Source organism: Chrysemys picta, chromosome 1 (genome assembly GCF_011386835.1).
Source record: "Chrysemys picta bellii isolate R12L10 chromosome 1, ASM1138683v2, whole genome shotgun sequence".
Lineage (NCBI taxonomy): Eukaryota > Metazoa > Chordata > Testudines > Emydidae > Chrysemys > Chrysemys picta.
This window is the reverse complement of record NC_088791.1, coordinates 232,776,064-232,803,928: the sequence shown is the minus strand read 5'-3', so window position 1 is coordinate 232,803,928 and position 27,865 is coordinate 232,776,064. Positions and strand designations below refer to the sequence as shown.

General features: G+C 47.4%; 1 protein-coding gene across 1 annotated transcript in view; it reads left to right on the top strand.

The window, feature by feature from the left end:
• Positions 1 to 471: 471 nt before the first annotated feature.
• Positions 472 to 27,865, top strand: part of RP2 (RP2 activator of ARL3 GTPase) — a 37,310-nt gene continuing 9,916 nt past the window's right edge. Inside the window, exons 1-2 of the mRNA XM_005283283.4 lie at positions 472 to 757; positions 26,934 to 27,599. Coding sequence (XP_005283340.1) covers positions 629 to 757; positions 26,934 to 27,599 — 795 coding nt within the window. The 5' untranslated portion in view covers positions 472 to 628. The remainder of the gene's footprint in view (positions 758 to 26,933; positions 27,600 to 27,865) is intronic.

Sequence of the window (27,865 nt, the reverse complement as noted above, 5' to 3'; positions counted from 1 at the left end):
GCCCCTCTTCTGCCGCTACCTACAGTAGCTTGAACCCCCCAGGCCAGTAAAATTCTGCCCCCTGCTCAGACCCTGACAGCCCCCCCGCTGCGATTTGCCCCCTTAATACTTTTAAACCCCCCCAAAGAGGAGGGAGCAAATCGTTAGCAGAAGTAAGGGCAGAGAGAGGGCAGAGAGAGGGCAGTGGCTACAACGAAGGTTACTGAGCATGCTCAGTTGGACTGAGCATGCTCAGTACACCCAAAATAGCAAAACGGGAGCAGAGCATTTTGTGGGGCTACACCGGCACAGAAGAAGAGGGCGGGAAAGTGTTTATTTATTTGCTTCCCTCTTTCCCCCAGCAGGGGCAGGAGAGGAGGCGGGGCCAGGCAAAACGGCGCCTGTCTCTTTAAAAGCGTCTCGAGCTCAGCGCTCTTGCGCCTGGCGAGGCTGATTAGCTGAGCCGAGCCGCCATTGGGTGCAGGTGGAGGGGCGGGGCCGCGGTATCCAGGGGAGACGGGTGTGGGAGAAGTCGGAAGCAGCGGCGCGCGGGGAGAGGCCAGGGTGGGGTGGCTGCGTCGGTGCGGGCGCGCGGCGGGGGGGTGCCTGGCTGTCTGGAGGCGCCTCCGGGGGGGCGCGCGGCGGGACCATGGGCTGCTTCTTCTCCAAGAGGCGGAAAGAGGCGAAGGGGGGCGCGCAGGGCGGGGCGGGCCAGGACCCCCCGGCCGCGGACGAGGAGAAGCCGCCGCCGCAGTACAGCTGGGACCAGCGAGCCAAGGTACCGCCCCGCCCCACCCTCCTTCTCCCTGCAGCAGCCCCCAAGACGCCCCCCCTTTGGCAGAGCCTCCGCCGCAGCCCCCCAGCCTGGCGACCTGTTCTCCTCCCGGCTCCCTCCATCTCCCGCACCCTGGCGTGGCGGCGGCTCAGGCGTCGCTCCCGTGGGGCTCTGCCATAGCTATTCTCTTTCCTCCCCCCCCCCCCCATCTTGTCTTTCCTCTCGGGTGGGTTGGGTTTTGTTTTAGATTTGGTGAAGGTGCCGCTGCTGACCCCTGGGCACTCTAGAAAGCTAAATTATAACGCCCCCCCTCCAAACTGCCCCCTCAGGCTACAGCTAACAACCACCCTGTGCAGTAGTGTTGATTGTTCTTGTTTTTTTTTTAAATATTCTGTGCATTCTCCCGTGGGGCGCTTTTCCCATCCTGGGCAGATAGTACTAAATTCTATCTTCCAGTTCCGTTTCTTGTTTTTATACTTGCCACGAAGTAGTAGCATACCCTGAATGCTAGGAGACCTGATCTCTAGCATTTCACCAAAGGGTGAGAAATGAATTTCAGCGCTGAGGACCTCCCATGGAGAATGCCCTGCCAGCAGCCCATAGAAACAGGAAGCTTTGTCGGTGGAGTATCTTTACTAATCGCAAATTAGGTCGTGTCACTTATGGAAAGATTCAGTCTTATGTAGCAATGTCCCAGCCCATTATATGCCATTAAGGACTTATAAATTAAAAGTTTAAACCAACCCATTTGTTTTAGGGTGGAATGTAACAGGCAACTGGGGCAAACTACCCTGCTTTGCAAGGTACTGCTTACTAGTTGGGCAGCCACATTCTGCCAGCCTTCAATGTAAGGTGTAATTCATGTAAAACATATTCTAGTAGAATGAGGCTGTTTTTTTTCTCTCTCCTGTTTCATTGGTAGTTTGCTCCTTTTTTGGCACTAAGTTAGATGGTGACTGAGCTACATGTGAAGTAGTGGCAGACAGGGCAGAACTGAGTTTGTACCTTTATTTCTATTAATCCCTTGGCTTTCTAACCATAATTAAAAGGGGGTGGATGTCCTGGGGCACTCCAGACACACGTTAGAAAAACAAAATTCAACAGCAGCTACAGAACCAAACAGTCTTATTGACTTAAATGCCTCTTTACCCATGCATAGCTAAACTTCATCAGGCCCTAGCTATTACGATGTGTCAAGGATGTGTGGAAGGCTTTTTTTAAAACTTGCATATTGTAGTCTCTTAGGCAGTATTTTATATTCCTGACACTTCTTCCTTTTATTTTCTGGAAGTTGTTTTGGAGGCTGAGAGGCGTTCGGCTCATAAAGTGGCAGGATCTTTGCTAAGGATTCTCCTCCAGCTGGTTGAGAGGGCATTGAGAGAGAGAGGTTGTGATGTTGCACTCTATATGGATTTTATGAAAATATGCTAATGAGTGACTATAATGTAACTGGAATATGCTTCATGCAAAAGGTCTCTTTTAAGGTATTATAAAACTTATAATCTACTGAGTGTGTTCATCCTACTTGTATGACTGTATCATTGTATCTGAAACTAGAAATATGAAATATAACTCTGAGGGCCTATCATAATTATGCAAAGTGTAGGCCATTAATGGTGGTTTGGAATCTTGATGGCTCCCATTAACCTGGACAATTGTCTGTAGATGGCTTGTAAGTCTTCCTGTATACCTGTGTGCTGGCAAGTGGGTAATGAAGTCTTAGTGATGTGATCATGTCACCTGAACTGGAATCCATCTTTAACCTGGTGCTTTTCCATTTAGAAGGGTGCAGTGGGGGCCCAGAGAGACAAAAGATTCCTGCCTTGTGCCAAAGCTATATAAGGGGGTGGAACAGAACTAAGGGGTCATGAGAAATGCCCTACCTACCACCTGAGCTGGAACAAGGGCTGTACCGGGGAAAGGATTGTGCCCTGACTAGGAAGGCATCCAGTCTGTGAAAGAAACTTATTGAAACATTTCTGAGGGTGAGATTTTATCTGTTAGGTCTGTCTAATACAGTAAGAAACTGGTGTATTCTATTTTATTTTGCTTGGTAATTCACTTTGTTCTGTCTGCTACTACTTGGAATCACTTAAATCCTCCTTTCTGTATTTAATAAAATTGCTTGTTGTTTATTTATTTAATCCAGAATATGCATTAATACGGGGGGGGGGTATAGAGGGCGAACAACTTATGAGTTTACCCTGTATAAGCTTTATACAAGATAAAAACGGATTTATTTGGGGTTTGGACCCCATTGGGAGTTGGGCATCTGAGTGTTAAAGACAGGAACACTTCTTAAGTTGCTTTCAGTTAAGTCTGCAGCTTTGGGGCACGTGGTTCAGACCCTGGATCTGTGTTGGAGCAGACTGGTGTGTCTGGCTCAACAAGACAGGGTGCTGGAGTCCCAAGATGGCAGGGAAAGCAGGGGCAGAAGTAGTCTTGGCACATCAGTTGGCAGGGTTTCTGTGATCCAACCCATCACAGAGGTCTCTAAACAAAAAAGAATTTGAATAAAAATCCTTCTCCTTTTCACACGCTGCTTCATGTTTCACTTCCTTGATACTTGGTAATTCTCCATAGCCTTTCTGGAAAAAATAGAGCAGACTAGAAATTCAGTTTCAGTGTGTGAAAACCAAACTGAGACCATGTTTACAAGCCATAAAGGGAGAAACACTAAACTTTTTTTTTTTCTTCCAGGCTTGTATTCTTATTTAAACATGGTCAGATGCCCTGGTGTGACACCTAAAGCTCTCTATTGGATTAAGCTAAGATATGGGGTTAAGTATGTACAAAGATTGTAGGGTAAGGACAAAGGAGGCTGCTTCATGTCAGACTTGATATTTTGATTTCCTAGACCTAGGGAATACTTATGGCACAGCTTGGCTAATACCAGGGGTTCTTAAACTGGGAGTCGGGACCCCTCAGGGGGTCACGAGGTTATTACATGGGGGGGTCGCAAGCTGTCAGCCTCCACCCCAAATCCCGCTTTGCCTCCAGTATGTATAATGGTGTTAAATATATAAAAAGGTGTTTTTAATTTATAAGGGGGGGGGTCGCACTCAGAGGCTTGCTATGTGAAAGGGGGCACCACTAAAAAAGTTTGAGAGCCACTGGTTAATACAGTGCTTGCAAAGGGAGGAGGCAGACTATGTTACTTGTATAACTATTACTCCCTTGCCACAGTGTTAATGTTATCTGTTACTGTTTTTTTAAACATAGTCAGAATGGTTCTTCTCTTTTACAATGAGGTTATTACAGAAGCCATCCAAACACTAATTTCGTTTAAAATTAAAGCGGTTAAATTAGTAAACTACATTTTGTGAACCTGTCATATTCAGCCACAGGGATAAGTTTAATATAAAAGAACTACAGTTATTTCCTAATCCAGAGGAAGGAGGAAAGTCAAAACAAGTCATTAGGAGAAAACCTGACACTTTTTTCTCCTCCGCACCCCCCTTCAGTGTTTAGGTGAGCTTCTTTTGCAGGAGGTGAACACATTAGGAGCAGTCAGTGTCTCAGACATTAGAGTAGACTACGTTTGGGGTTAACTTTTCTAATAGATCATACAAAGGTTTAAACAATTCTATGTATGAAAGAGAATCTCATACTTAAATATTAAGTTGTTGCACATAGTGTCTGTAGACAGTTGTGCAAAGGCTTCCTCTTTCCAAACATCATATGTAATGATTCCTGGCTTTTGAGTTCAGAGGACCATACTGAAAACAGCAGGGTTAAATATTTAATTTTTGAATGTCTCAAGAAAAGATATATAGAAACTGTTTCAAACATTCATCACCCTTTCCTCTTTCTGTTTGTGTTGGCTGCCCAGTGTACTCAATGCTACTGTTTTTGTGTTGTATTGAAGTTGAGAAATAGTAGTAAATGACTATGGGGGAAAATAGTTAACTTTAAAACCGAGAATTTGGCATTTAGTGTACCAACATGCATGAAGTGGAATTGACAGACTTTTAAAGGGGCCCACACTCAAAACGTAAGCTTTTTTTTAAAGAAGTAGCTTTAGATACTGTTCCTAGGTTTCCTGCCATATTATGCTGTCTTTAATGTTGTCCTCTCCCTCATTGTTGTGTGAAAGGACCAAACAAATATGAAAACTCTGCATTTCACGACAATTCTTCATACAGTCAGAGTAAAGCAGAACATTTACAAGATACGTAGGTCTTTCTATTTTCTGCAAAACCCCAAAACCTCAGCTTTATAAATAGTTTCACTAGATGTCTTCTGGCATTCATTTTTGGTCACTTTTAATAGTGTGGGTTGTTAACACATTGCTTTGGGTGGGGAAGTTCACATGTACTGGATACTATTTCTAACTTCAGTCTGTCAGGTCAGTAAGACCACTTTTATTCTACGTAATGCTGTCTGTCGGCTATAGGAGTTGCCAGTTATTTTAAAGAAAAAACTATTGGAAACTTTATACATCTAAAAATGTGTAGAAAATATCTATGCGTGTGTACCTGAATCTTTCTGCTTAGACTTTAGTGGCCTTCCTGTGAATTAAGAGTTGAATAGAGCTTTCTGTTTTCAAGAACTCTGACATCACAAGTCTCGAATACTGTAAAAGAAGCCCTCTTTATTGCATTCTAGACAGTGCCGTAGATACAGAATCTAGCCACAGTGACTGAAGTGTGAAAGTTGATTTTTTCCCCCCGTTACTGTAAGTTGCATGGTTTTGTTTAGTGTAATGTTTGCAAATCTTAAAAATGAGATCTTCTGATATTTTTCTTAGTGTAGGGCTGAGCTAAAGTCAAGAGCCACACCGTCAGATTTACTTTTTTCATAATCAGCATTGCAGTAATGACAACACAGTAAAACAGATTGCACTTCAGTTCTAAATCCTTAGTTTGTCATCTTAATGTTTCCAAATATTGTTTCTGTGTAGCAATTTCTTGTGCATTGTCCCCCAAGTTTCTGTACAGAGCCAATGTCAGACAGAAATCTAGTCAGTTTGGAAAAAAAACAAAAAACCAAACTGACGGTACTACCCTTTTTTTCTGGATCCTCCTGCTAACATTTGTAGTTTTACATCCATGCTTTCCTAATGCTTAAAGATGTGTTTTCTCTCACTTGGTGAGAGAGCCACACAGAAAACAAACTGGAAAAAAACAAAAATGTTTTCTGATATTTCAGTTATAAAAAAATCTTAGATTTTATTTATAACAATTAATACTCAAAAAGGGTGCTAAATTTCAGTGACCCTTTAAAAGTCTGTATTAGCTTCAGATGAAGAGGAGAGATTTGATGACCTGAGTCAAGCTATTGCAAGTAGATACTTTGTGGCATGCCTACAATGCAGTCACTAAAACATGTAGTGTGGTACACTAACTACAGAGATGCTGGGTTTTATATTTGTCGTAAACTGTCATGTTTTGTATTAGTTAGAGGATGATTGACTACTTCTGAAATATAGCAGGTTGTTGCCTTGGGCAGAAGATGGTACTGGAACTTGGTGGGGTGAGAAGATGATACAAGAACATAATTGTATAATGGTTAGGTGGAAACAGCATGTGGACATAACTGTTAAAAAATTCTGCATTGTGTAGTGCTATATTCAACCAGTTTGCTTTGATCAAGATTCAAACAAGTTTTTTTTAATTGTGTATGTTGCAGGATAACTAATGTATTATGGAGGGATTGTTAGTGTCTCAATACTTAATATTCCATTACATTGAACCATACTTTAAATACCTTGTGGTAGATGTAAGAACACGTTCTGATCAGAGCCAAAATTACTACATCACATATGGTGGTAAGGCGTTAATGTTCAGTAAGTCTACGACATACCTAAATGGGTTTAAAAAAAGAGATTGTAGTTTCTCTCAGGTTAAATGGCATCCAGGTTCCTGGTCTTAACCAACTGACTGAGCCCGTTGCTGAGGCTTCAGCACTGACACAGCACAAAGATCGCTGGATTCCCCCCTCCAGGTCTACCTGTTCTGATGCCAGAGTTCTGGCACTGCTGACTCTAGTGAACCGGTAGTGGTTCAGTGATCTCGAAGTGGTACCAAGGTCCCTGCATTCAGCTGGATCAACAGAGTCCAGTGCCTAGAATTTGTCATTAAAGTGGTCTGCAGCACACTATATTGAGTATTAATGTCCCCATACCAGTCTGGGTCGTCATTGTCTAGGTACCAGGATTTTAATACCTTAGACTGCTTCAAGTAAGTGCTTACAAACTTCAAAGTGAAGTGGCATTCGGTCTCCAGGCCCGTCTGACAATCTGCTGCGGAGGATCCAGTACAACTGACTGCCACTTGCTTGAAGTGGCTTGGTGCACAGATGTCTCTCGTTTCCCCCAGAGTCAAAAATCCAGCATCAGTGACTGGTGAACCACTAGTGTGAGGTTTTGTACTCAAGTGACAATGGGATCATGGGATCCATCTGAGTCAACATAGCTAGCTGCCAAAGGTATAGCACCAATAACTTAGGTAAACCATTTGTCAAAGTGGCTCGCTACTACTAGACACATATACCCAGGTCCTTGGGTTTGCGGATAGTCAATAGCCCTGAACCCATCTGACAATCTCTGAAATGTCACTTAGTAAAGTGGTGTTATCCCCATCATGACTGTCACCAAGTTCACTGACTTGCAAACACTGGCTCACTCAGGTGCTGAAGTGCCAGCTCCCTTGATTTTTGTGGAACTATCAACTCTCTGGGCTTAGCAGTCCAATGCTAAGAATTTAGCATTGCAGGATCAGGAAAATTGCATGCTGTGAGCCTGTCTCGCATAAGTGGCTGATAGTCCCCAGAGCTATCTAGATTGAGTCCGGTGTTGAGAACCTGGCATTGCTGATGGCAGTTCTTATGGATGGCACCAGAGTCACCTGGTCTGCTGGGGACTACTGAGTTGGCACTTAAAAACTGGCTTTCCTGTCCCAGAGTCATTTTTGGTATCAGATGCTTAACCTCTGAGTAGTGTTTACATGAGACTGTGTCAACAATAGCTTTCTCCCAGGGCCTGCAGGGATAGTCGGCTGAGGCTCTAGGGCAGAGGTGGGCACACTACGACCCGTGGGCCACATCCAGCCTGTGGGACCCTCCTGCCCACCCCTGAGCTCCTAGCCCAGGAGGCTATCCCCCGGCCCCTCCCCTGCTCTTCCTCTCTTCTCTCTTCCCCCCTCCCCCCGCCCCCCCCGGCAGTAGAGCTGCGGCCTGACCCGGTGCTCTGTGTTGCACAGTGGCATGGCTGGCTCCAGCACAGCTGCCTGACCTATTGCTCTGAGCAGCGTGGCTGTAGCGCTGCCAGCCACTGGCACTCCAGGCAGCGCAGTAAGGGGGCAGGGGAGTTTGGGGTGGTTGGGGTGGGGGTGTGGATAGGGGTTGGGGTGGTCAGAGGGTGGGCAACAGGGCGGTTGAATGGGGGCAGGTGTCCTGGGGGGGCAGTCAGGAAGGGGGGGGTTGGATGGGGCAGCAGGGGGCAGTCAGGGGCAGGGGTTCTGGGGCAGTCAGGGACAAGGGGTGGTTGGATGGGGTAGCGGTCCTGGGGGGAGCAGGCAGTCTATCAGAAAGGAGAGGAGGGGTTGGACGGGGTGGCAGTCGGCAGTCAAAGGTGGGGGGGCGGTCTGGGGACAGGGAGGCGTGGATGGGGAAGGAGTCCCGGGGGGCTGTCAGGACTGGGAACGGGGGGGTTGGATGGCGCAGGAGTCCCAGGGGGGCTGTCAAGGGGCAAGAAGTGGGGGGGTTGGATAGGGGTTGGTGGCCGGGCCACGCCTGGCTGTTTGGGGAGGCCCTCCATATAATTTCAGAAACCTGATGTGTCCCTCAGGCCAAAAATTTTGTCCACTCCTGCTCTAGGGCCTAGATGATCCTTTTTGTGTGAGGTCCTCCAGATGAAATCAGTACAACACTTTCTAGTTCCAGGCCAGAATTATGAGGCATGCCCAGAACTGCTGCCTTGGGTTCTGGAACCCCTCAACGGGGTTCCCTAACCAAAGTGTCCTTGAGTGCTGAAACACCCTCAGCACTGAAATCTTGAAAACCATTCCCAGACCCAAATTGAAGTTCTTTCTCGGATCTGCTCCAATATCATCTACAGAGGCTGGATTTGCATGCTTCTATTTATGTGCAATTTACTAAAATTGACATCCCCCAAATTTCCTGGGAGCAACTCTTTCAAAATAAAAACATTAGCAGTCACTTTTGGGAGTACGCTTCCTTGGTATTGAAAGCCTCTGTTGCAACTTGGTTAGGCCGTCTGGTGTCACATCTCTGATGCTTCAGTTCTGGAGCCTGTTCTGCTGCAGTGCCAGGAAGCTCTAGGACTTTCTTCCTTCATCTTTCTGTAGCAGCTAACTTGTTTCTAGTGCAGATGCCTCAGAAGTGTTTTCATATTGTTTTAAATTTACCTGACCCTGGACACTCAAGTAGCGACAATGCCCACTTAACTTGTAGATCTGATATTTTCAGATGAGATTAAGAACACCTATTCCTTGGTTCCACAGTACATTAAAATTGCTACATTGGTACTATAATTGGCAAATTGCCTCTTCTCATTCGACAAATTTAAGTCCTGTTACTGGCCAACTGGCTGCAAGTATCCATGGAATGTCATCCTTTAAGCTGGAAAGTTGGTACCTGACCTTCTCCTACTGTCGGGTCTGAGTGTATCCTTGTCTCTGTCTAGACTCTAGTCCACAGAGAGGTTCCATGACAGTGTAATTAGGTAATGCCTTTATCTATAAAACTAATTACAAAGATGCTATTTACACGTGAACCACATATGTTTCAGGTCACTGAAAACACTCATCAGGGAGTTCAGTTGTCACCTACTTTACCATATATACCACATGCAGCCCGTGGGACCATTCTGCCCGGCCCTTGAGCTCCTGCTCTCCCCAGCCCCTCCCGCACAGCCTCAGCTCACTGTGCCGTGCGTGCAATGCTCTGGGCAGCGGCGCTGCAAGCTCCTGGGGTAGTGCAGCTGCAGAGCCTGGCCTGACCCAGTGCTCTGTGCTGTGCAGTGTGTGGCTGGCTTCAGCCGGGCAGCGTGGCTGTAGCGCCATCAGCCACCGGTGTTCCAGGCAGCACGGTAAGGGGGCGGAGAGGGAGGGTTGGATAGAGGGCAGGGGAGTTTGGGGGTGGTCAGGGGCCAGGGGTGTGGATAGGGGTGGGGGCAGTCAGAGGGCAGGGAACAGGGGAGTTGAATGGGGGCAGGTGTTCCAGGGGGTGGGGCAGTCAGGAAGGAGGAGATGGGTCGGTGGGGGGCGGGCAAGGGTTCCGGGGGTGTCAGGGAGCGGGGGGGTGGTGGAGCAGGGGTCCCGGGGGGGGCAGTCAGGAAGAAGAGGGGGGTTGGATGTAGCAGTGGGGGTAGGGGGTCTGGGGGCAGTCAGGGAGAAGAGGTGTTTGGCTGGAGCAGGGGTCCGGGGGGGGCATTCAGGAAGGAAGGGGGGGTTGGATGGGACAGCGGGGGGGGCAGTTAGGGGCAGGGGACCTGGGGGTAGTCAGGGGACAGAGCAGGAGGGGTGGATGGGGAAGAGGGTCCGGGGGGGCCCGTCGGCGCAAGAAGCGGGGGGGGGGGGGAGGAGAGTCGGATAGGGGGTGGGGGCTGGGCCACGCCTGGCTGTTTGGGGAGGCACAGCCTCCCCTAACCGACCCTCCATACAATTTCTGAAACCCGATGTGACCCTCAGGCCAAAAAGTTTGCCCACCCCTGATATATACTGTCATATTTCCAGGTGGAGAGACTGGGATCTTCATCTTGTTTTCCAGTCTTTTTAAGGTTTGTGGACTCTGTAGGAGGTGAATACTAAACATCAGGGTTATTGATTTTTTTTTTTTTTGAGAGCAGTTTGTCTAGTCTGAGACTTTTCCCTGTGTCTAGGAAGATTCCTTGAACAGAGTTCTTCAGTTTTCTGTTACCTGTTCTGCAAGGGCAGAAAATCCTGACTAGGTGACTTTATTACCAAGGAGAGAGACTCCTCAGTTCTGCTTCAGGGTCATACAAGTGGTGTTGGCATATTCCCTTTTCTTGGACTGGAATCAAGAACTCCTCTGTTCTAGGGTTACCATACATCCTCTTTTTCCCGGACATGTCCGGCTTTTCAGCAGTCAAACCCCCGTCTGGGGGGAATTGCCAAAAAGCCGAACATGTCCGGGAAAATGGCGGCTCTGCTCCTCCCCGACTCTTCGGCTCTGTTTAAGAGCCGGGCTGCCCGAGTGCTACCGGCTTCGGGCAGCCCCCGTGCCTCCGGACCCTGCGCCGCCGGAGCCCGGGAGGGGAAGTGCCTGGCTGGGGGCACAGGGTCCGGAGGCATGGGGGCTGCCCGAAGCCCGAGTGCTACTGGCTTCACAGTTTGCCGGGCAGCCTCCAGACCCTGCGCCCCCGGCTGGGCACTTCCCCTCCCGGGCTCCAGCTGCGCTGGGGAAGCGCCAGCTGGGGGCGCAGGGTCTGGGGGCTGCCCGGCAAACCCTGAAGCCGGTAGCGCTGGGGCAGCCCTTTCCCCATGGCTGGGAGTGGGAGGGAGGAGGGGGCGGAGTTAGGGTGGGGAATGGGCGGAGTTGGGGCGGGGTTAGGGGTGGGGAAATGGGCGGGACCAGGGCCCGTGGAGGGTCCTCTCTTTTTTATTTATGAGATATGGTAACCCTACTCTGTTCGTTCTGCTTCCTTTATTTCAGGAGATCTGTTGGTAGTGGAGCCAAGATATCTCTAGTAGTCCTAATCAGGTCTTGGCAGTCTTGTCTTCAAATGTCCTAGGTCTGATGTTAGCACCACTTTGCAGTTTACTGAGTCTGTCTCTTCAGGTTCTGGTAGGAGTATTCTCTGGAGCTTGGATCTTCTCAGTTGACATCCCAGCTTCTGGATTGGTGAGATGCTTGAGTGTTCTTCAGAAGTCTAGTAGATACTATTGAAAAGCAAGAGCTTTTCAAAAACAAACATCCCTTATTTCTAATGTTGCTGTCTGCTACACTTTAAACATTAAGAACTGTGGAGTTCTACCAGGTTGCTTTGTGGCTTTAGCTTTCACCCTCACATTTGGGCACCTGTTCTTAATTTATAATAGCCTAGTTCAAAGACCCCATTTAATGTAAGTAGTTTGGGGTAGGAAGCCCATTAAATTCTGTCATCCTAGGTAAACAGGAACCAACCATGATCCATTGAGAATTGCAGTGGTTACTAGTCCACAGTGATGCATCATGATGGGCTGAGTTGTAAGACTTGCTAGTTTGATGGGACAGGCAAAGACTAGGCACGCTGGCACAAGCTGTTTTAGGAAAGTTCAGGTAGCTGTTCAAATCCTTGGTCATCCTGGGAACACTTTCCATTTTGAAATGTTGAGACCCTGGCTTTTTTGCTTTTGTACTTACTAATTTTTCACTTTTTTTTTTTCTGTAAACCCTGTCAATGTTAGGATTTTTACTAAAACTGTAGAAACAGCTTCAAATATTGTTAAAGCTAAAGGGCTTCTCAGTAACGGTGAAGGGGGGGGGAGGGCAACATAGCATGGCTTTTAAAATATCCTGTTTAGGCACTGATGGGTAACATAGATGAGACTTGTTCAGCCACAAACTTGTTCGATAACTGAATTCTGACACATACTTCTCCCAGGGATGTAGAAACTCTTGCTATGGAATTTCTAGCATACATGGTTGGGTAAAGAATCTTTCTGAGTAAAGATAACTGCATGTAGACGCAGTGATTTCTTTGAGGAATCCATTGCTTGTAGGTTTGTCTACCTTTCGTAATGTAGCAAACAGCAGGCTATCAAACTGAACTAGTTAAGCAACTAGGGATAAACTGTAACGAAGGTGGATTTAACCACTTAATACCAATTTGTTATGGGAGCTGTGTGCTTAAATCCCTAAGGCTCACTTCTAAGGCCTGGTCTACACTAGGAGGTTATGTCGAATTTAGCAGTGTTAAGTCGAATTAACTCTGCACCCGTCCACACAACAAAGCTATTTAGTTCGATATGGAGGTCTCTTAAATTTGACTTCTGTACTCCTCCCCAACGAGGGGAGTAGCGCTAAATTCGACATGGCCATGTCGAATTAGGGTAGGTGTGGATGGAAATCGACGCTAATAGCTCCGGGAGCTATCCCACAGTGCACCACTCTGACGCTCTGGACAGCAGTCCGAGCTCGGATGCTCTGACCAGCCACACAGGAAAAGCCCCGGGAAAATTTGAATTCCTTTTCCTGTCTGGGCAGTTTGAATCTCATTTCCTGTTTGGACATTGTGGCGAGCTCAGCAGCACTGGCAACGATGCAGAGCTCTCCAGCAGAGATGGCCATGCAATCTCAGAATAGAAAGAGGGCCCCAGCATGGACTGATCGGCAAGTCTTGGATCTGATCGCTGTGTGGGGCGATGAGTCCGTGCTTTCGGAGCTGCGATCGAAAAGACAGAATGGAAAGATCTAGAAGATCTCAAAAGCCATGATAGAAAGAGGATACAGCCAGGATGCAATGCAGTGCCACATGAAAATCAAGGAGCTGAGACAAGGGTACCAGAAGACCAAAGAGGCAAACGGACGCTCTGGATCCCAGCCCCAGACGTGCCATTTCTACGAGGCACTGCATTCCATCCTAGGTGCGGCCGCCACCACTACCCCACCACTGACTGTGGACTCTGAGGATGGGATATTGTCGACTGCTACTTCCTCGGAGATGTTAGCGGACTGGGAAGATGAGGAAGGAGATGAGGACGAGGCAGTCGACAGCGCTTACAACGCAGATTTCCCAGACAGCCAGGATCTCTTCGTCACCCTCACAGAGATCCCCTACCAACTGTCCCCAGTCGTTAACCCGGACCCAGAATCAGGGGAAGGATCAGTCGGTAAGTGTTTTAAACATGTAAACATTTATTTTGAACAGAACATTAATATTAACAGTGGGTTTATCATGATTGGTTTGCCCTAGGTGCTCTACTATTTAGTCCAAGCCAGTGCAGCTACAGTAAAATTCGGTCTATATGTCCGGGGATAGAGCTGAAATCCTCATGGGACATCTCCATGAAGCTCTCCTGGAGGTAATTGGAAAACCTTTGCATGAGGTTCCTTGGGAGAGTGGCCTTGTTGTGTCCTCCGTAGTAGGAAACGTTTCTGCGCCAGGCTAGCAGCAAGTACTCTGGGATCATTGCCTTGCAGAGCATGGCGGCATACGGCCCTGGTCTTTGCAGGCTTTCACGAAGCATGCGTTCTTTGTTGGTCTCTGAAATCCTCATCAGAGTGATGTCACTCATGGTGACCTGCTTTGAATTAGGGGAATGTTAGTATTGGGACTGCTTGCCTGTTCCTTTACAGAACTGTAACCGGCGGTTTACCTCCATGCGGTGGAGGCGGGAGAGGGGCAGCATACAGGCAGGGCCGGCTCTAGGCACCAGCAAAACAAGCTGGTGCTTGGGGCGGCACATTTTTAGGGGTGGCATGGCCGGCGCCAGAATGCCGCCCCTAAAAATGTGCCCCGGCCGCCCTAGCTCACCTCCGCTGCTGCTGCCACGGCACACGAAACAGCTGATTCGCGCGCCACTACTCGCCCTCCCTCCCAGGGAGCAGCGGCGTGCGAATCAGCTGTTTCGCACGCTGCGGCGGCTCGGGGTCTCCCCCTCCCTCCCAGGCTCTCAAACCTGGGAGGGAGGGGGGAGACTGAGTGGCCGCGGCGTGGCGCCACTTCTCCCCCTCCTAGGCTTGAGAGCCTGGGGGGAGGAGACAGGGCTGGGGATTTGGGGAAGGGGCGGAGTTGAGGCGGGGCCGGGGCTGGGGTAATTAAAGAACCGGGGCGGCCAAAATTCTTTTTGCTTTGGGCGGGAAAAATCCTAGAGCCGGCCCTGCATACAGGGATCTTTCCCGGGGACAGCTGCGACGGGGTGGGACAGGGGCAGAGTTCATGCTTGCTGGATTGCTGGCAGCAGAAACTGGCCAACGCTAGGAGCATTGCTTTGAATGTGAAAGGAGGGCAGTGCTCTTATTAAAGTTTTAAGCAGCCACAAGTCTATGGCTTACCATGTCAGCCTGCTACCCAAATTCCGCTGTCCTGCCCCGCTTGTCTGATCTGCACTGCAAGACCCCAGGCACTGAATGTGAAGGCCAAAAATTTGACCTTGTCCTGAGTGCGCATGTGATAGGTGCTGTGCATGGTCTTGTTCACAGAGAAAGACTGTTTTTTGTTCACAAAATAAATTTATCTTTCTGAGGAATTCACTCCTTTTCCCATCCCACAGCTGTGACTGTCTCCCAACCTACCCTGGCATCACACTCCCAGAGGCTGGCGCAGATTAGGCGTAGAAAGAAAAGGACACGGGACGACATGTTCTCAGAACTTATGGTCTGCTCCCAAGCCGAGGCAACCCAGCAGACTCAGTGGAGGGAGAACACGTCGCAATACCAGCGAGCACACAGCGAACAGGAGGAGAGATGGCGGCAGGAAGACCAGCAGGCGACTCAAACGCTGCTTGGACTAATGAGGGATCAAACGGACACACTCCGGTGCCTTGTGGATGTTCTTCAGGACCGGAGGCAGGAGGACAGAGCCCCGCTGCAGTCTATCTGTAACCACCATCACCCGCCACAAAGTCCCATACCCCCTCACCCAAAGTACCAAGAAGGAGGGGCGGCAGACTCCGTGAAAACTGTCACTCCACCCCTGCAGACTGCTCAAGTAGCAGAAGGCTGTCATTCCCCAAAATTTGATAAGTCCTTTCCTTCCCGCCTCACCCAAGCCCCCATCCCAGTTTCATCCCCTAACTGTGTAGTTGCTAATAAAAAAATGTTTCTGTTAATTACTGTTTCCATCATGGTTTTTTTAGAGGAGAGTCTGTTTGAAGGGGGGGGGAAGGGGGTTGCTAATTGGACAGGACAGTCACCTTTACCAGGGTACAAACACGGGGGTTCAGCAGCAGGTCACACACACATTGCAGTCACTAGGCACCCTGGTCAGTCTGGGAGGTGGTTTTCATTTTCTGTGTGTGTGTGTGGGGGGGCCCTATGTGACTTTGGGGGGGGGGGGGGAGGGCGGTTAGAGATGTTATGCAGCGGTCCTTATCCTGGATCACAGAGCCACGCAGCAGGGGATCTGTAACCGTCCTCCCCTTGCCACAAAGTCACAGCCCCCTGTGACGTTATTGACATAAACTGGGACCGTATAGATCATTGTTGCAACCAAGGTCCTGTAGTGGCACCCAAATCTGGTATAAAGGGGGTCAAATGGGGTGTCTAGGACAAGGTTATGGTTTACTGGTTATGATTATGCTGTCTATATGTGTGTATCAGTTTTGTAGTTGAAGTTATGAATATTGGCTCTATACTGTCTGTACGGCAAACTTATGCTATGCTTCTGGGTGACATCCCAGACAAGCTGAGATGAGCTCTGCCTAGCCTGCTTGATGGCCCATTAAGGACCATCAGCTATACAATGGACCAATTGAGAGAAGGCAGATACGCCTTGTAACTCAGCAAAGTATGCAGGGACTGGCCCATGTGACTCCAGACTCCATTTTGCTGTAATTTTCCACAGTGAGAACAAAGAGGTGTTCTTACACCTGGAAAAGACTATATAAGGCTGATGCCTCATCTCCATCTTGTCTTCAATCCTGCTTCTTACCTCTGGAGGAACTTTGCTACAAACTGAAGCTCTGAACAAAGGACTGAATGACCCATCCCAGCTGGGGATGTATTCCAGAGACGTGATTTGAACCTGCAGTTTATTCCATCGCTGCTGCAAGCCTGAACCAAGAACTTTGCCATTACTGTATGTAACTGATTCCATTTAACCAGTTCTAACTCTCATCTCTATCTTTTTCCTTTTATGAATAAACCTTTAGATTTTAGATTCTAAAGGATTGGCAGCAGCGTGATTTGTGGGTAAGATCTGACTTGTATATTGACCTGGGTCTGGGGCTTGGTCCTTTGGGATCAGGAGAACCTTTTTCTTTTACTGGGGTATTGGTTTTCATAACCATTTGTCCCCATAACGGGTGGCACTGGTGGTAATACTGGGAAACTGGAGTGTCTAAGGAGATTGCTTGTGAGACTTGCGGTTAGCCAGTGGGATGAGACCGAAGTCGTCCTAGTCTGGCTGGTTTGGTTTGCCTTAGAGGTGGAAAAACCCCAGCCTTAGACTGTAACTGCCCTGTTTTAGCAATTTGTCCTGAGTTGGCACTCTCAGTTGGGTTCCGCCAGAACCGCATTGTCACACCCCCCCCCCCCCCCCCCCCACAGAGTCCCGAACAGGAGGGGTGGCAGGCTCCGTTGAAACAACCAGTCCACCAGTGCGGACCACTCTAGAAGCAGGAGCCTGTCATTCCTCGAGTTTAGAAGTGTCCTTTGCATCACTACACTACATCCGCTCCCCACCACAGTCTGCGTCCCAGTTTCAACACTTTACCGTGAAAACAGTAATAAAGAAAACGGTGTTCATTAACAAATTTCCAGTGATTTTATTTTTAAACGTGTGTTGGAAGGGGGGGAACAGGGGGAACGGGGTATGAAACCAGAGAGGATAGTGAACATTAACTGGGTAAAGAAACTGGGGCAGGTTCAGCTTCTCTGTAAACAAACTTAATAGTCACAGGTTACCCTGCTCACACAGGAACCTAGCTTTCAAAGCCTCCTGGATGCACAGTGCGTCCCGCTGGGCTCTTCTAATCGCACGGCTGTCTGGCTGGGCGTAATCAGCAGCCAGGCTATTCGCCTCAACCTCCCACCCCGCCATAAAGGTCTCCCCCTTGCTCTCACAGACATTGTGGAGCATACAGCAAGCTGCAATAACAATGGGGATATTGGTTTCGCTGAGATCACAGCGAGTCAGTAAGCTTCTCCATCTCCCCTTGAGACGTCCAAAAGCACACTCCACCCCCATTCTGCACTTGCTCAGACGGTAGTTGAAGAGTTCTTTTTCAGTGTCCAGGGCACCAGTATAGGGCTTCATGAGCCAGGGCATTAGCGGGTAGGCTGGGTCCCCGAGGATCACTATAGGCATCTCCACATCCCCAACAGTTATTTTGTGGTCTGGGAAGTAAATACCTTCCTGCAGCCGTCTAAACAGACCAGAGTTCCTGAAAACACGAGCGTCATGAACCTTGCCCGGCCATCCGACGTTGATGTTTGTAAAACGTCCCCTACGGTCCACCAGTGCTTGCAGCACCATTGAAAAGTAGCCTTTTCGGTTAATGTACTGGCTGGCCTGGTGGTCCGGTCCCAGGATAGGGATGTGAGTTCCATCTATAGCCCCACCGCAGTTTGGGAATCCCATCGTGGTGAAGCCATCTATGATGAACCTCCACGTTTCCCAGGGTCACTACCTTTGACAGCAGTACCTCAACGATTGCGTTGGCTACTTGCATCACAACAACCCCCACGGTAGATTTGCCCATGCCAAAGTGGTTTGCGACTGACCGGTAGCTGTCTGGCGTTGCAAGCTTCCAGAGGGCTATGGCCGCTCGCTTCTGGACAGTGAGGACTGCTCGCATCCGGGTGTCCTTGCGCTTCAGGGCAGGGAACAGCAACTCACAAAGTTCCAGGAAAGTTCCCTTCTGCATGCGAAAGTTTCGCAGCCACTGTGATTCATCCCAGACCTGTAGCACTATGCGGTCCCACCAGTCTGTGCTTGTTTCCTGTGCCCAGAATCGCCGTTCCACAGCATCAACATGACCCATTGCCACCATGATGCCCATGGCGCAGGGTCCTGTGCTTTGTGACAGGTCTGTGCGACTCTCAGACTTCATGTCCTCACCGCGCTGCCGTAGCATCCTCGCCCGATTTCTCAGCATCTGCCTCTGGAAAAGGTGGATGATAAGGTGCGAGGTGTTGACAACGGCCATAACTGCAGCGATGGTCGCAGCGGGCTCCATGCTCGCAGTGCTGTAGCGTCCGCGCTGTCACTCACCAGAAAAGTGCGCGAACTGATTGCCCACCGGCGCTTTCAGGGAGGGAGGGCAGGAGTGACAGTTGGCTGACGACAGTTACCCAAAACCACCCTCGACACATTTTTTTTCCCCAGCAGGCATTGGGGGCTCGACCCAGAATTCCAGTGGGCAGCGGGGACTGCGGGAACTGTGGGATAGCTGCCCACAGTGCACCGCTTCCAATGTCGACGCTTGCCCCGTTAGTGTGGACTCACACAGTCGAATTACTGTCCTTAGTGTGGATACACACGTTCGACTTTGTAATATCAATTCCACATATTCGATTTAAGTAAAATCGAACTACTCTCGTAGTGTAGACATACCCTAAGTTAAATCCTGTTTGCCCTACTGTGTGAATAGAGAGCTGCAAAGAAACTGAATTAGGTATAAACTTCTGTACTGACTATCTCAACAGTAGCTGCATTCAGCGCAGAAGTTCTTAAAGGAACATGGACCTAAACTTTATTCTAAAATGACTGACTTAATGCAATTACACCAAGTAACACCTAACTTTTCTGTTGTCGTCATTTTTAACGGGGGAAAAGATTTTGCTTTCATTTGCCTCTTGCATTTGACAGTATTTCCTGTACAGAAACTCAGTGTTTCCCCTGTATTTCCTGGCTGTCAGATTCTTTTACTGAAAAGACCCTATGAATAACAGGGGTGCTGTTAACTCTTCCTAATTTTTAAAAATTAGGATTTTTTTTTAAATGTACTATAGCAGAAACTGAATTTTGGAAGTCAATTGAAATAAACCTCAAGTGGACAGTGTGTCTCTAACAATATTTTAACACCCTGCCCCCTTCCTTCCCACAAAACACATACAAGATTTAGGGCATGTCTACAGTGGTAAAGTTACAGCGCTGGTCAGAAAGCGCAGAAGGAAAACAGCTGTTGTGTGTTCACACTGATAGCTGCCTGCACAATAGTGTGTTCACACTTGCAGCGCTATTCAGAGCGGTGCACTCTGAGCAGCTATCCCACAGAGCACCTCTTTCTCTTTTGCCACTAAGACTTTTGGGGTTGGAGGGGGTCATGGGACATCCTGGGTCCAGTCCCACTGCCCTGTGATGCATTGCTTCGCATTCCAGCAATCCCTGTGCTTCTGTCCGCATTTGGCGACATCTTTCAACAGTTTGTGTACTGCGCGCCTTGCCTCTTTCAGGCTGCAGGAATGGATCCTGAACTCCTGTTCAGTATGCTGCTCACTCTGACCAACACGTCACGAGTGGCAGTGGAGTTATTCCTTAAACTACAAAGGTAAGAGGAGTGTGACATTGATCTTGCCACGCATAGTAGCTACGACACGAGATTGCTTGTGTCTTTCACGGGGGTGCTGATCACAGTGGAACTGTGGGCTTTTGGGCTCAGGAAACAAGCATTGAGTGATGGAATCCCATCGGGATGCATGTCTGTGATGATTAGCAGTGGCTGCAGAACTTTCAGATGAGGAAAGCCACGAGAATGAAAGCTGCCCTGTCGCTGGAGAAGCGCATGGTGATTGCACTGTGGAAGCTGGCTACTCCAGACTGCTAACCAGTTCGGAGTGGGAAAGTCGACTGTTGGAGTCGTCGTCGTTGCTGGAAGTGTGCAGAGTCCTTAACCGCATCCTGCCCCGAAAGACCGTGACTCTGGGCAATGTGCGTGACATTGTGGATGGCTTTGCACAAATGGACTTCCCTAACTGCGGAGGGGCGATAGATGGCACGCATATTCAATTCTGGCACCAGACCACCTAGCCACAGAGTACATTAATCGCAAGGGGTATTTCTCAATGATTCTCCAGGCGCTTGTGGATCACCCACCATGGGCGTTTCACAGACATTAACGCAGGCTGGTCTGGAAAGGTTCGTGACGCACATATCTTTTGGAACACTGGCCTGTTCAAAAAGCTACAAGCAAGGACTTTCTTCCTGGACCAAAAGATCACCATAGGGGAAGTCAAAATGCCCATTGTGATCCTAGGATACCCCGCCTACCCCTTAATGCTGTAGTTTATGAAGCCATACATGGGACAACTTGACAGCAGCAAGGAGTGGTTCAACAGGCTGAGCAAGTGCAGAATGAGTATACATTTGGCTGTTTAAAAGCCCGCTGGCAATGCCTGTATGGGAAGCTGGACCTGGCCGATGACCGTATTCCTATGCTTATAGCTGTGTGTTGTATGCGCCATAATATTTGTGAAGGGAAAGGTGAAAGCTTCACTCAGGGCTGGATCGCGGAGGCTCAGCTCATGGAAGCTGAGTTTGAACATCCAGAGACCAAGGCTATTAGAGGGGCACAGCACGGGGCCATATGGATCAGGGATGCCTTGAGCAACAATTTGAAGCTGAAAGCCACTAATATTTGTTGCTATGCTTGGGATTGCAGTGCTTGTAATGCTAGGAGGTGATTGGTGCGCATGATGCAAGAAGGGGCCTTTACATAATTGTATGTTGCTTTGCAGTGCTCTTTTTGCTTTCACTTAATAGAATAAAGATTGCTTTCAAACCAACACAACTCTTTTATTAAAAAAACAACCACTGGAGGAGAGAGTCAAATGACAAAAATACATCAGCGGGGTGGGGGAAGGGAAGGTCTCCAGAGGAGGAGGGGTCCTGGGACAGCTACGGATTTGTGTATGTCCAAGGATCATACCCAACCTTCTTCTTTGGGAGCACAATGCACCTAGTGCTATACTTCAGTAGGGCCAAACTGCAGAGGGATGGGTATTGCGTGCAGTGGGTAGTGGGAGTCCACATGTCTGGATTGTGAGGAGTGGAATGCTGCAGATAGAGAGTGGAGCCAGGAGGTTGATAACGGTATGTTGGCAGTGTGTGGGGGGGAAACATGAAAAAGAGTTTTGCGACAGCAGCTGCAGGGGAGGGCGCGCACGGAGCTGCTCGGTTTGAAAAGCTAGTATCGCCTGGACCATGTCCACTTTGTGCTCCATAATGTTGAAGAGCCACTCCGTGCCTTCTTTCTGGTGTGCTGCATTCTCCTTTCCGTCCCTCTTCTCGCTGTCCCACCACTCCTTCAGTTTGTTTCTTGGCAGCAGAGTGCATCATAACCTCATGGAGAAAGTCTTCCTTAGTTCTTCTTGGCCACTTTCTAATTCTGCACAGCCTTTCTGCCGCTGATAACCTTGGGAGCCCAGCTCCCTCTTTGTTATCTCTGTGACGTTTAAATGCAACATTTTACAGAAGCAGTAGTGTTTGCAACACAGACAACACTGATTCAGTGCTTTAAAATGCAGCCAGTACTCTCTCACCAGTCACTAGCTGTCTGACCCCAGGCAAATGTTATACCAATAGAATAAAAACCAGCAGGATCTTATTAAGAGGGATAAGGCAAAGATGCCACATTTATTGTAAATATACTGATAAAGCAAAAGATAAAAGTAAACAACGTTGTTTGACTACTTATTTCTTATACATACACACATACATATAGAGAGAGAGAGACTCATTCACACAATCATTCATTCAAGTTCTGTATAGGTGTTATAGTTACCAGCCTAGAAGTTGCTCATGCCAAGTTACTGGCCAGGTATCTTGGTCATGAGGATGGAGCCGAGTCCGTGTCAGGTGCACCTGATGCTCCTGGAGGCTGGCAGCAGAACCAGAGACTCAGTCATCAGTCTTTAGAGTCCATTCTTATAGGAATTAGTTCCTATGTTAGTCTATGGGAGCTGTTTCATCCTGCTGTTGCTGACTCAATCAGTAGATGGCACATTCCTGTCCAAAGTGGCACATTCCTGGTGGCTCCACACTGTCCAAAGTTTGTGTTTCTCATCCTTCCAGGTGATGGGGTGGGTCCCAGTTTACCCTCCGGGGGTTTCTGGTCATCCACTTGACACATTCTTCGGCCCATGGATACTCCTTTTCTAGGCTGGCACCTCCCTAACCATCCATGTATATCAAGCATTCATCAGCATACATTCCATCCCTTAACCATATTTTAATTTACTGTCTCCACCACTTTCAGAGTGTGTGCTAATTCATTTGAGACTCCCGGCCCTTTAATCACAGAGGGTGGGGGTCTGTCCTAGGAGCCATTGAATGAAGTGAAAGTCACTTAACAGCTTATAGTGTTTGTTTACATTGTATAACAGTCAGTTAACTTGTTTGTAAGTTTTACATAGTAGTCACAGGATAGATATAATCAGTGGTTTCTACAGACAGTAGCTTACAAGTTTTAACACAAGACCCAAGAGATTTTTGTACTTGGTGAAACTGTTGGATTTTAAAGTGTGAGGGCCAAATTATGAGGGGGTCACTGTCTCTTGGGGGAATCACTGTTAGTACCTTCTTTAATATCCCTACACAAGCACACACGAGCTACAAGACCCCCAAAATGGGGAGTAGCCCCAGGGGCAGGGTAAATCACTTTTCCTGGACCCTGCTGTACACTGGGCATGTGGCTCTTGAGTAGAGCCAGCACTGTTGGTAGGGCCTGATAATCATTCCTGTCCCCACTTTGCACAGGAGGTGATAATTATGGAAGATCTCTCACTGCTGAGGGTGAGCAGGGAATCAAGTGAGGGTCTTCTCCAAGCCTGCAGCTTCTGCCCTGGCCCCTGTGTGCAGCAATGCCACCCTCAACCCCCCAGTGATCGCAAAGTAGCACGGGAAGGTTACATTAATGGGGCAAGAAACAAAGCAGCTCTGCCGAGGAACCTGTGGCAGTGGATTGCCCAGTATCTCCACGAGCGTTTCCTGGAGATCTGAGGGAGATTCCCTTGAAGTGAGGGAGTGTATCAATAGCCTGTTCTGTCGCTCAGACTAGGCATGTGGTGGGAGACAAGCCTGCTTTCTCCGACCCTCCTGCCCCCAACAACTCGCTTCAGCAATTTCCCAAAATCAGATCCACTTACCAGGGGCCTCCTCTCCTGTTTACACTTTGCCAAGATCCGATTGCTGTGACTGGCTAGGCTCCTCCGGGGTAGAAAAGAGCTCCTGACTGCATGCATCTCTGGCCTCCGAGTCATCCTCTGCCTGTGGGTCCCCCTCACCCTCTTCGTCCAAGATTTCCTTCTCCTGGCTTAGTCCACTCTCAACTGGCACACGAGCCAACAAAGTACACAGGGGCCTTCCTAGTAGAGATGGGGTTGCCACCGAGTATCGCGTCCAGCTCTTTGTAGGTTAGTCACCTGAGGGCAGGGCAGTAGAGTTCAAACCGATGGTGAGAGGTGAGAACAGGCATTGTGGGACACCTCCCGGAGGCCAATCGCAGCATTGTAATCACCACGATGTCTACACTGGCACCGCAGTGCTGTAGCCCTGGCGCAGAAAGCTCTATCCCTCTCCTCGGGGTGGATTTTTATTTTTATTTTAATTTTTTTAAGAGTGCTACAATGGCGCAGTTTCTGCGCACTAAGTGGTGTGGCAGTGTGTACACCTCTGGAGGTACAGTGCAGAAAGCTGCTTTACGCTGGCAAGTTTCTGCGCAGTAGATAGGGGGCCTTAGTTCTCAGCATGCATACATTTGACATTACTAGTGCTGTTGCACTCCAGACTGTCTTCAATGAATCAGAAAGCACCAAGGGAATTTTGTGAGGGGAAAATTAATGTTTTTGGGGAGTTTAAAAGCACTTCTGTGCAACTTGCCTCTTCCACCTTAGTTTCAGTTAACTTGGTCTTCATTTTTTGCTTTGCAATTTTCCTATAAAGGAAATTGACAAACTTCATGTTGTGACACAATAAAATCAAGGCAGTTAATTTGTGTTGCAACAATGCTTCTTTTGCATTTAACAATGCGCTCTCTCTCGCTGGCATGGGAAATGTTAAGCACAATTGAGCACTCAATTCAGGAAGTCACAAGCTGACTGTTCATTCACTCTTAACACATATGGAAGGGTGCTTGATTATGACTAAGTGATTCAGGAACACTTGTTTCCACTAAGTCACTGTCACTTGAGATTGAACTACAAATTAGACTAAGCTTTATCGAATGACACACTTTTTCTAGTTTTTACACAAGATTTTAAGAAAAACTAATTGTATTGAAATATGGTATGTCTACATGACTTCCTAAAGCTATCTGAAGCTGCATTATTTTGAAGTCTTTATATATTTTTTAAAAAAAGCATATATTCATGCTGAACAGTGGAAGTCATAACTTAAACTTTCATCTTCTCCTTTCTTGGAGAGATCTTATCCTTTTTTGTTTCCACACTCCATTGTAACAGTAACAGTTTATCCCAACACTATCCAAATTATTCCCTTGAAGTCTTCTATTAAACGCTTGCAATAAATATGAGCAAATGTGTGGGCTGGTGTGTGTGGTTGGTGTTTTTTTTGTTTTGTTTTTGGTTTGTTTTTTTTAACTTCAGGTTCTCTGAATGCATTCTGTGAGACCTGCCACTGCTCTCTAGTCCACTTAAGTTCAAATCACAATAACATTTGTACCATTCCTGCCCAAAACAACTGTTGTGCTTTGAAACAGCACCACAGAGTGTAGTTCATGGAGTCCCCCTGGCACTATACCACCCCTTTCTTGAAAGTCTCTGGAATGGTCACCAGTATTCCCCTGCTTTTCTCTTCTTAGCTTCCAGTTGTGGTGTAGTCTGGAGTGGTGTGCATTTGGGGGGAGAGTCCTGAAATTTGGTCTCTGTAATCATAATTGTTCGTTCTTTACTGATGAAAGTGTTTACCACATCATACAAGTTTAATAGTATTAGGAAATGTCTAGAGTTCAGCTGGGTTTGGGCCCCATTATTCTAGGCACTGTACAGACACAGAAAACAGTCTATGCCCCCAAGAGTTTGCAGTAGTCTGAAAGCCAAGCTCATCTCCGTGTTACGGGGCTGTCTGTCTTAAGGCCTGCCAGCACAGTTTAAGGAGACTGGCCAACTTGAGTTTACAAGGAAAAGGGAACAAAACTTTAGAAAGAACACGCCTCAGTGGCTGCATGTAGCACTCCATCAGACTAATTTTCTCTCTCTAGCTATCTACCATGTAAAAAAGAACATTTTTCTTGAAAAGATTATAACTTCCTTACTGAAGTCTTCAGTTTCAACATCTATTTTTGGATAATTCTCTTCTAAGATTTCCAGAGTGAGGAAGGATATTCTGGCAAGAGGCATTTCTGAATCTCGGCTCACTCATGTCTATACCATTTTTCCTGCATTGTTTATGTAACCTTCTAAAATTGCATAGAGGGAGGTTATTCTTTTTGGAAAAATAGGACACATAATACTCCTAAATCTGACTATATAGAATTTAGAATTACTAACAGCTTGGCAAATGCTCCAAGGCTATCAGGCTGACACGGGATATAGCATGGAGTTGAATGCCAGGCTTTTGATGTGACCTCTCATGTAAGAATATCCTACACTTTCAAGTGTTAAGTGATCAACTACTGTAAGATGCCATTTTAACACATACACACAAGGGCAGAATGGAAGCTGCTGTAACACTTACACTTTCTTTATTCTTATGTAGCAAAAACTAACCTCCGTTATCTTGCAGTATAGCATTTGTTTCTCTGTTAAGTTCACTTCCAAACCATAAATTGTAATTGGCTGATAAGAGAATGACTAATTAATTGGATGAAGAGTCCTGTTTTAATGAACAACTTCCTTTTTTTTTAAAGGTGGCCCTCCTGAACAAGAGAGTGATGTCAGGAGACAGAGGCTATAAAGCTGACTTTGTGCCAGCCCAGCCAATGTTTGTCCACAGTCTCAATTAGAAAATCTGCATTTTTTATTAGCTATAGAGTATACAGTCTAGAGTAACAGTTTCCTGCCTTGTGATGTTGCAGGCTAGAGAGGGATAACTTTTTAACAAATGCAAAATATGCTGATCAAAATATTGCCCAATTCCTTGCCAGGGATCAGGCAGAGAGGTAGTGGAAGAAAAGACAAGCTGAAAAGCACGAAGACCCATGAGATGTGGGTATGCTGACCAGTATCTATGATAGATTTCTATTTCAGCAGCACCTAGTTACATTGTAGTGTGTAAACTACCGTATAAAAACATTGGAGAAGGGATTGTGCGCTCTTCGTAAGACAATCCATAGACCAGGCAGAGAAAGGGAGGGAGAAGGAAAAGATTGCTATCGCATTGTATAACTGAGGCACTGAAGCATGTTTTCCCCAAGATCATACGGGAAATCTGTGGTAGAGTCAGGAATTGAATCCAGATCTTTTAATAAAGGCACTGGCAGACCATCTTTCTGCCTCCCATTACCGACAAAATCCCAGACAAAAGTCTCTTCTGAAGAGGGGGTGTCCTGGCCAGTTCCATGATGCTCAGTCTCTGATTGAATTTAGTTTGTTCCGGTTTCTCTGCTTGTTCTTAATACCAGCTATTCCTATTGTTATATATTTTTCCTAGGTTGATCCCAAAGACTACACGTTTTCTGGACTTAAGGACGAAACTGTGGGTCGTTTACCTGGAAAAGTTGCAGGGCAACAATTTGTCATTCAGGACTGTGAGAACTGTAATATCTACATTTTTGACCATTCTGCAACAATCACTGTTGATGATTGTACAAGCTGCCGAATCTTTCTAGGACCCGTAAAAGGCAGTGTGTTTTTCCGTGACTGCAAAGATTGTAAATGTGTAGTGGCGTGCCAACAATTTCGCACCCGGGACTGCAGAAAGTTGGAAGTATTCTTGTGCTGTGCCACCCAACCCATTATTGAGTCATCCACAGGTATGAAATTTGGCTGTTTCCAGTACTACTATCCAGAGCTGGCTTTACAATTCAAAGATGCTGGACTGAGTATCTTCAATAACACATGGAGCAACATCCATGACTTTACACCAGTGTCAGGAGAAAACAATTGGAGTCTTCTACCTGAAGATGCCGTAGTTCAGGATTATGTCCCCTTTCCTACATCTGAGGAACTAAAAGTAATCAGAATTTCTACAGATACCATGAAGAGCATAATTCCAATAACCCGGGGTGGGAGGCAGAAGAGCAGTGAAGAATCATGTCTGGCAGTTTTCTTCGCTGGAGACTACACAACTGCAAATGCTAGAAAGTTAATTGATGAGGTAAGACACCTTTTTCTATTTCCAGCTTCTTGACTTTCCAATTTCATATCTTTTGGAATAAATTGCAAATTCTCATAGCTTATTGAAGTGAAGATACTGAAGTTCAAACTGGCTTGCTTCTGGATGTCTACTAAAACACTTTTCAGTATCTAGTTTTGGTGTGTTGAAAAAATGTAAACTATGACCCCCAAACTTGTTTTTCATGATGCATTTTCTTGCATTGATTTGGGTATTTATAATGTACCCATAACTGCCATCGGAACATG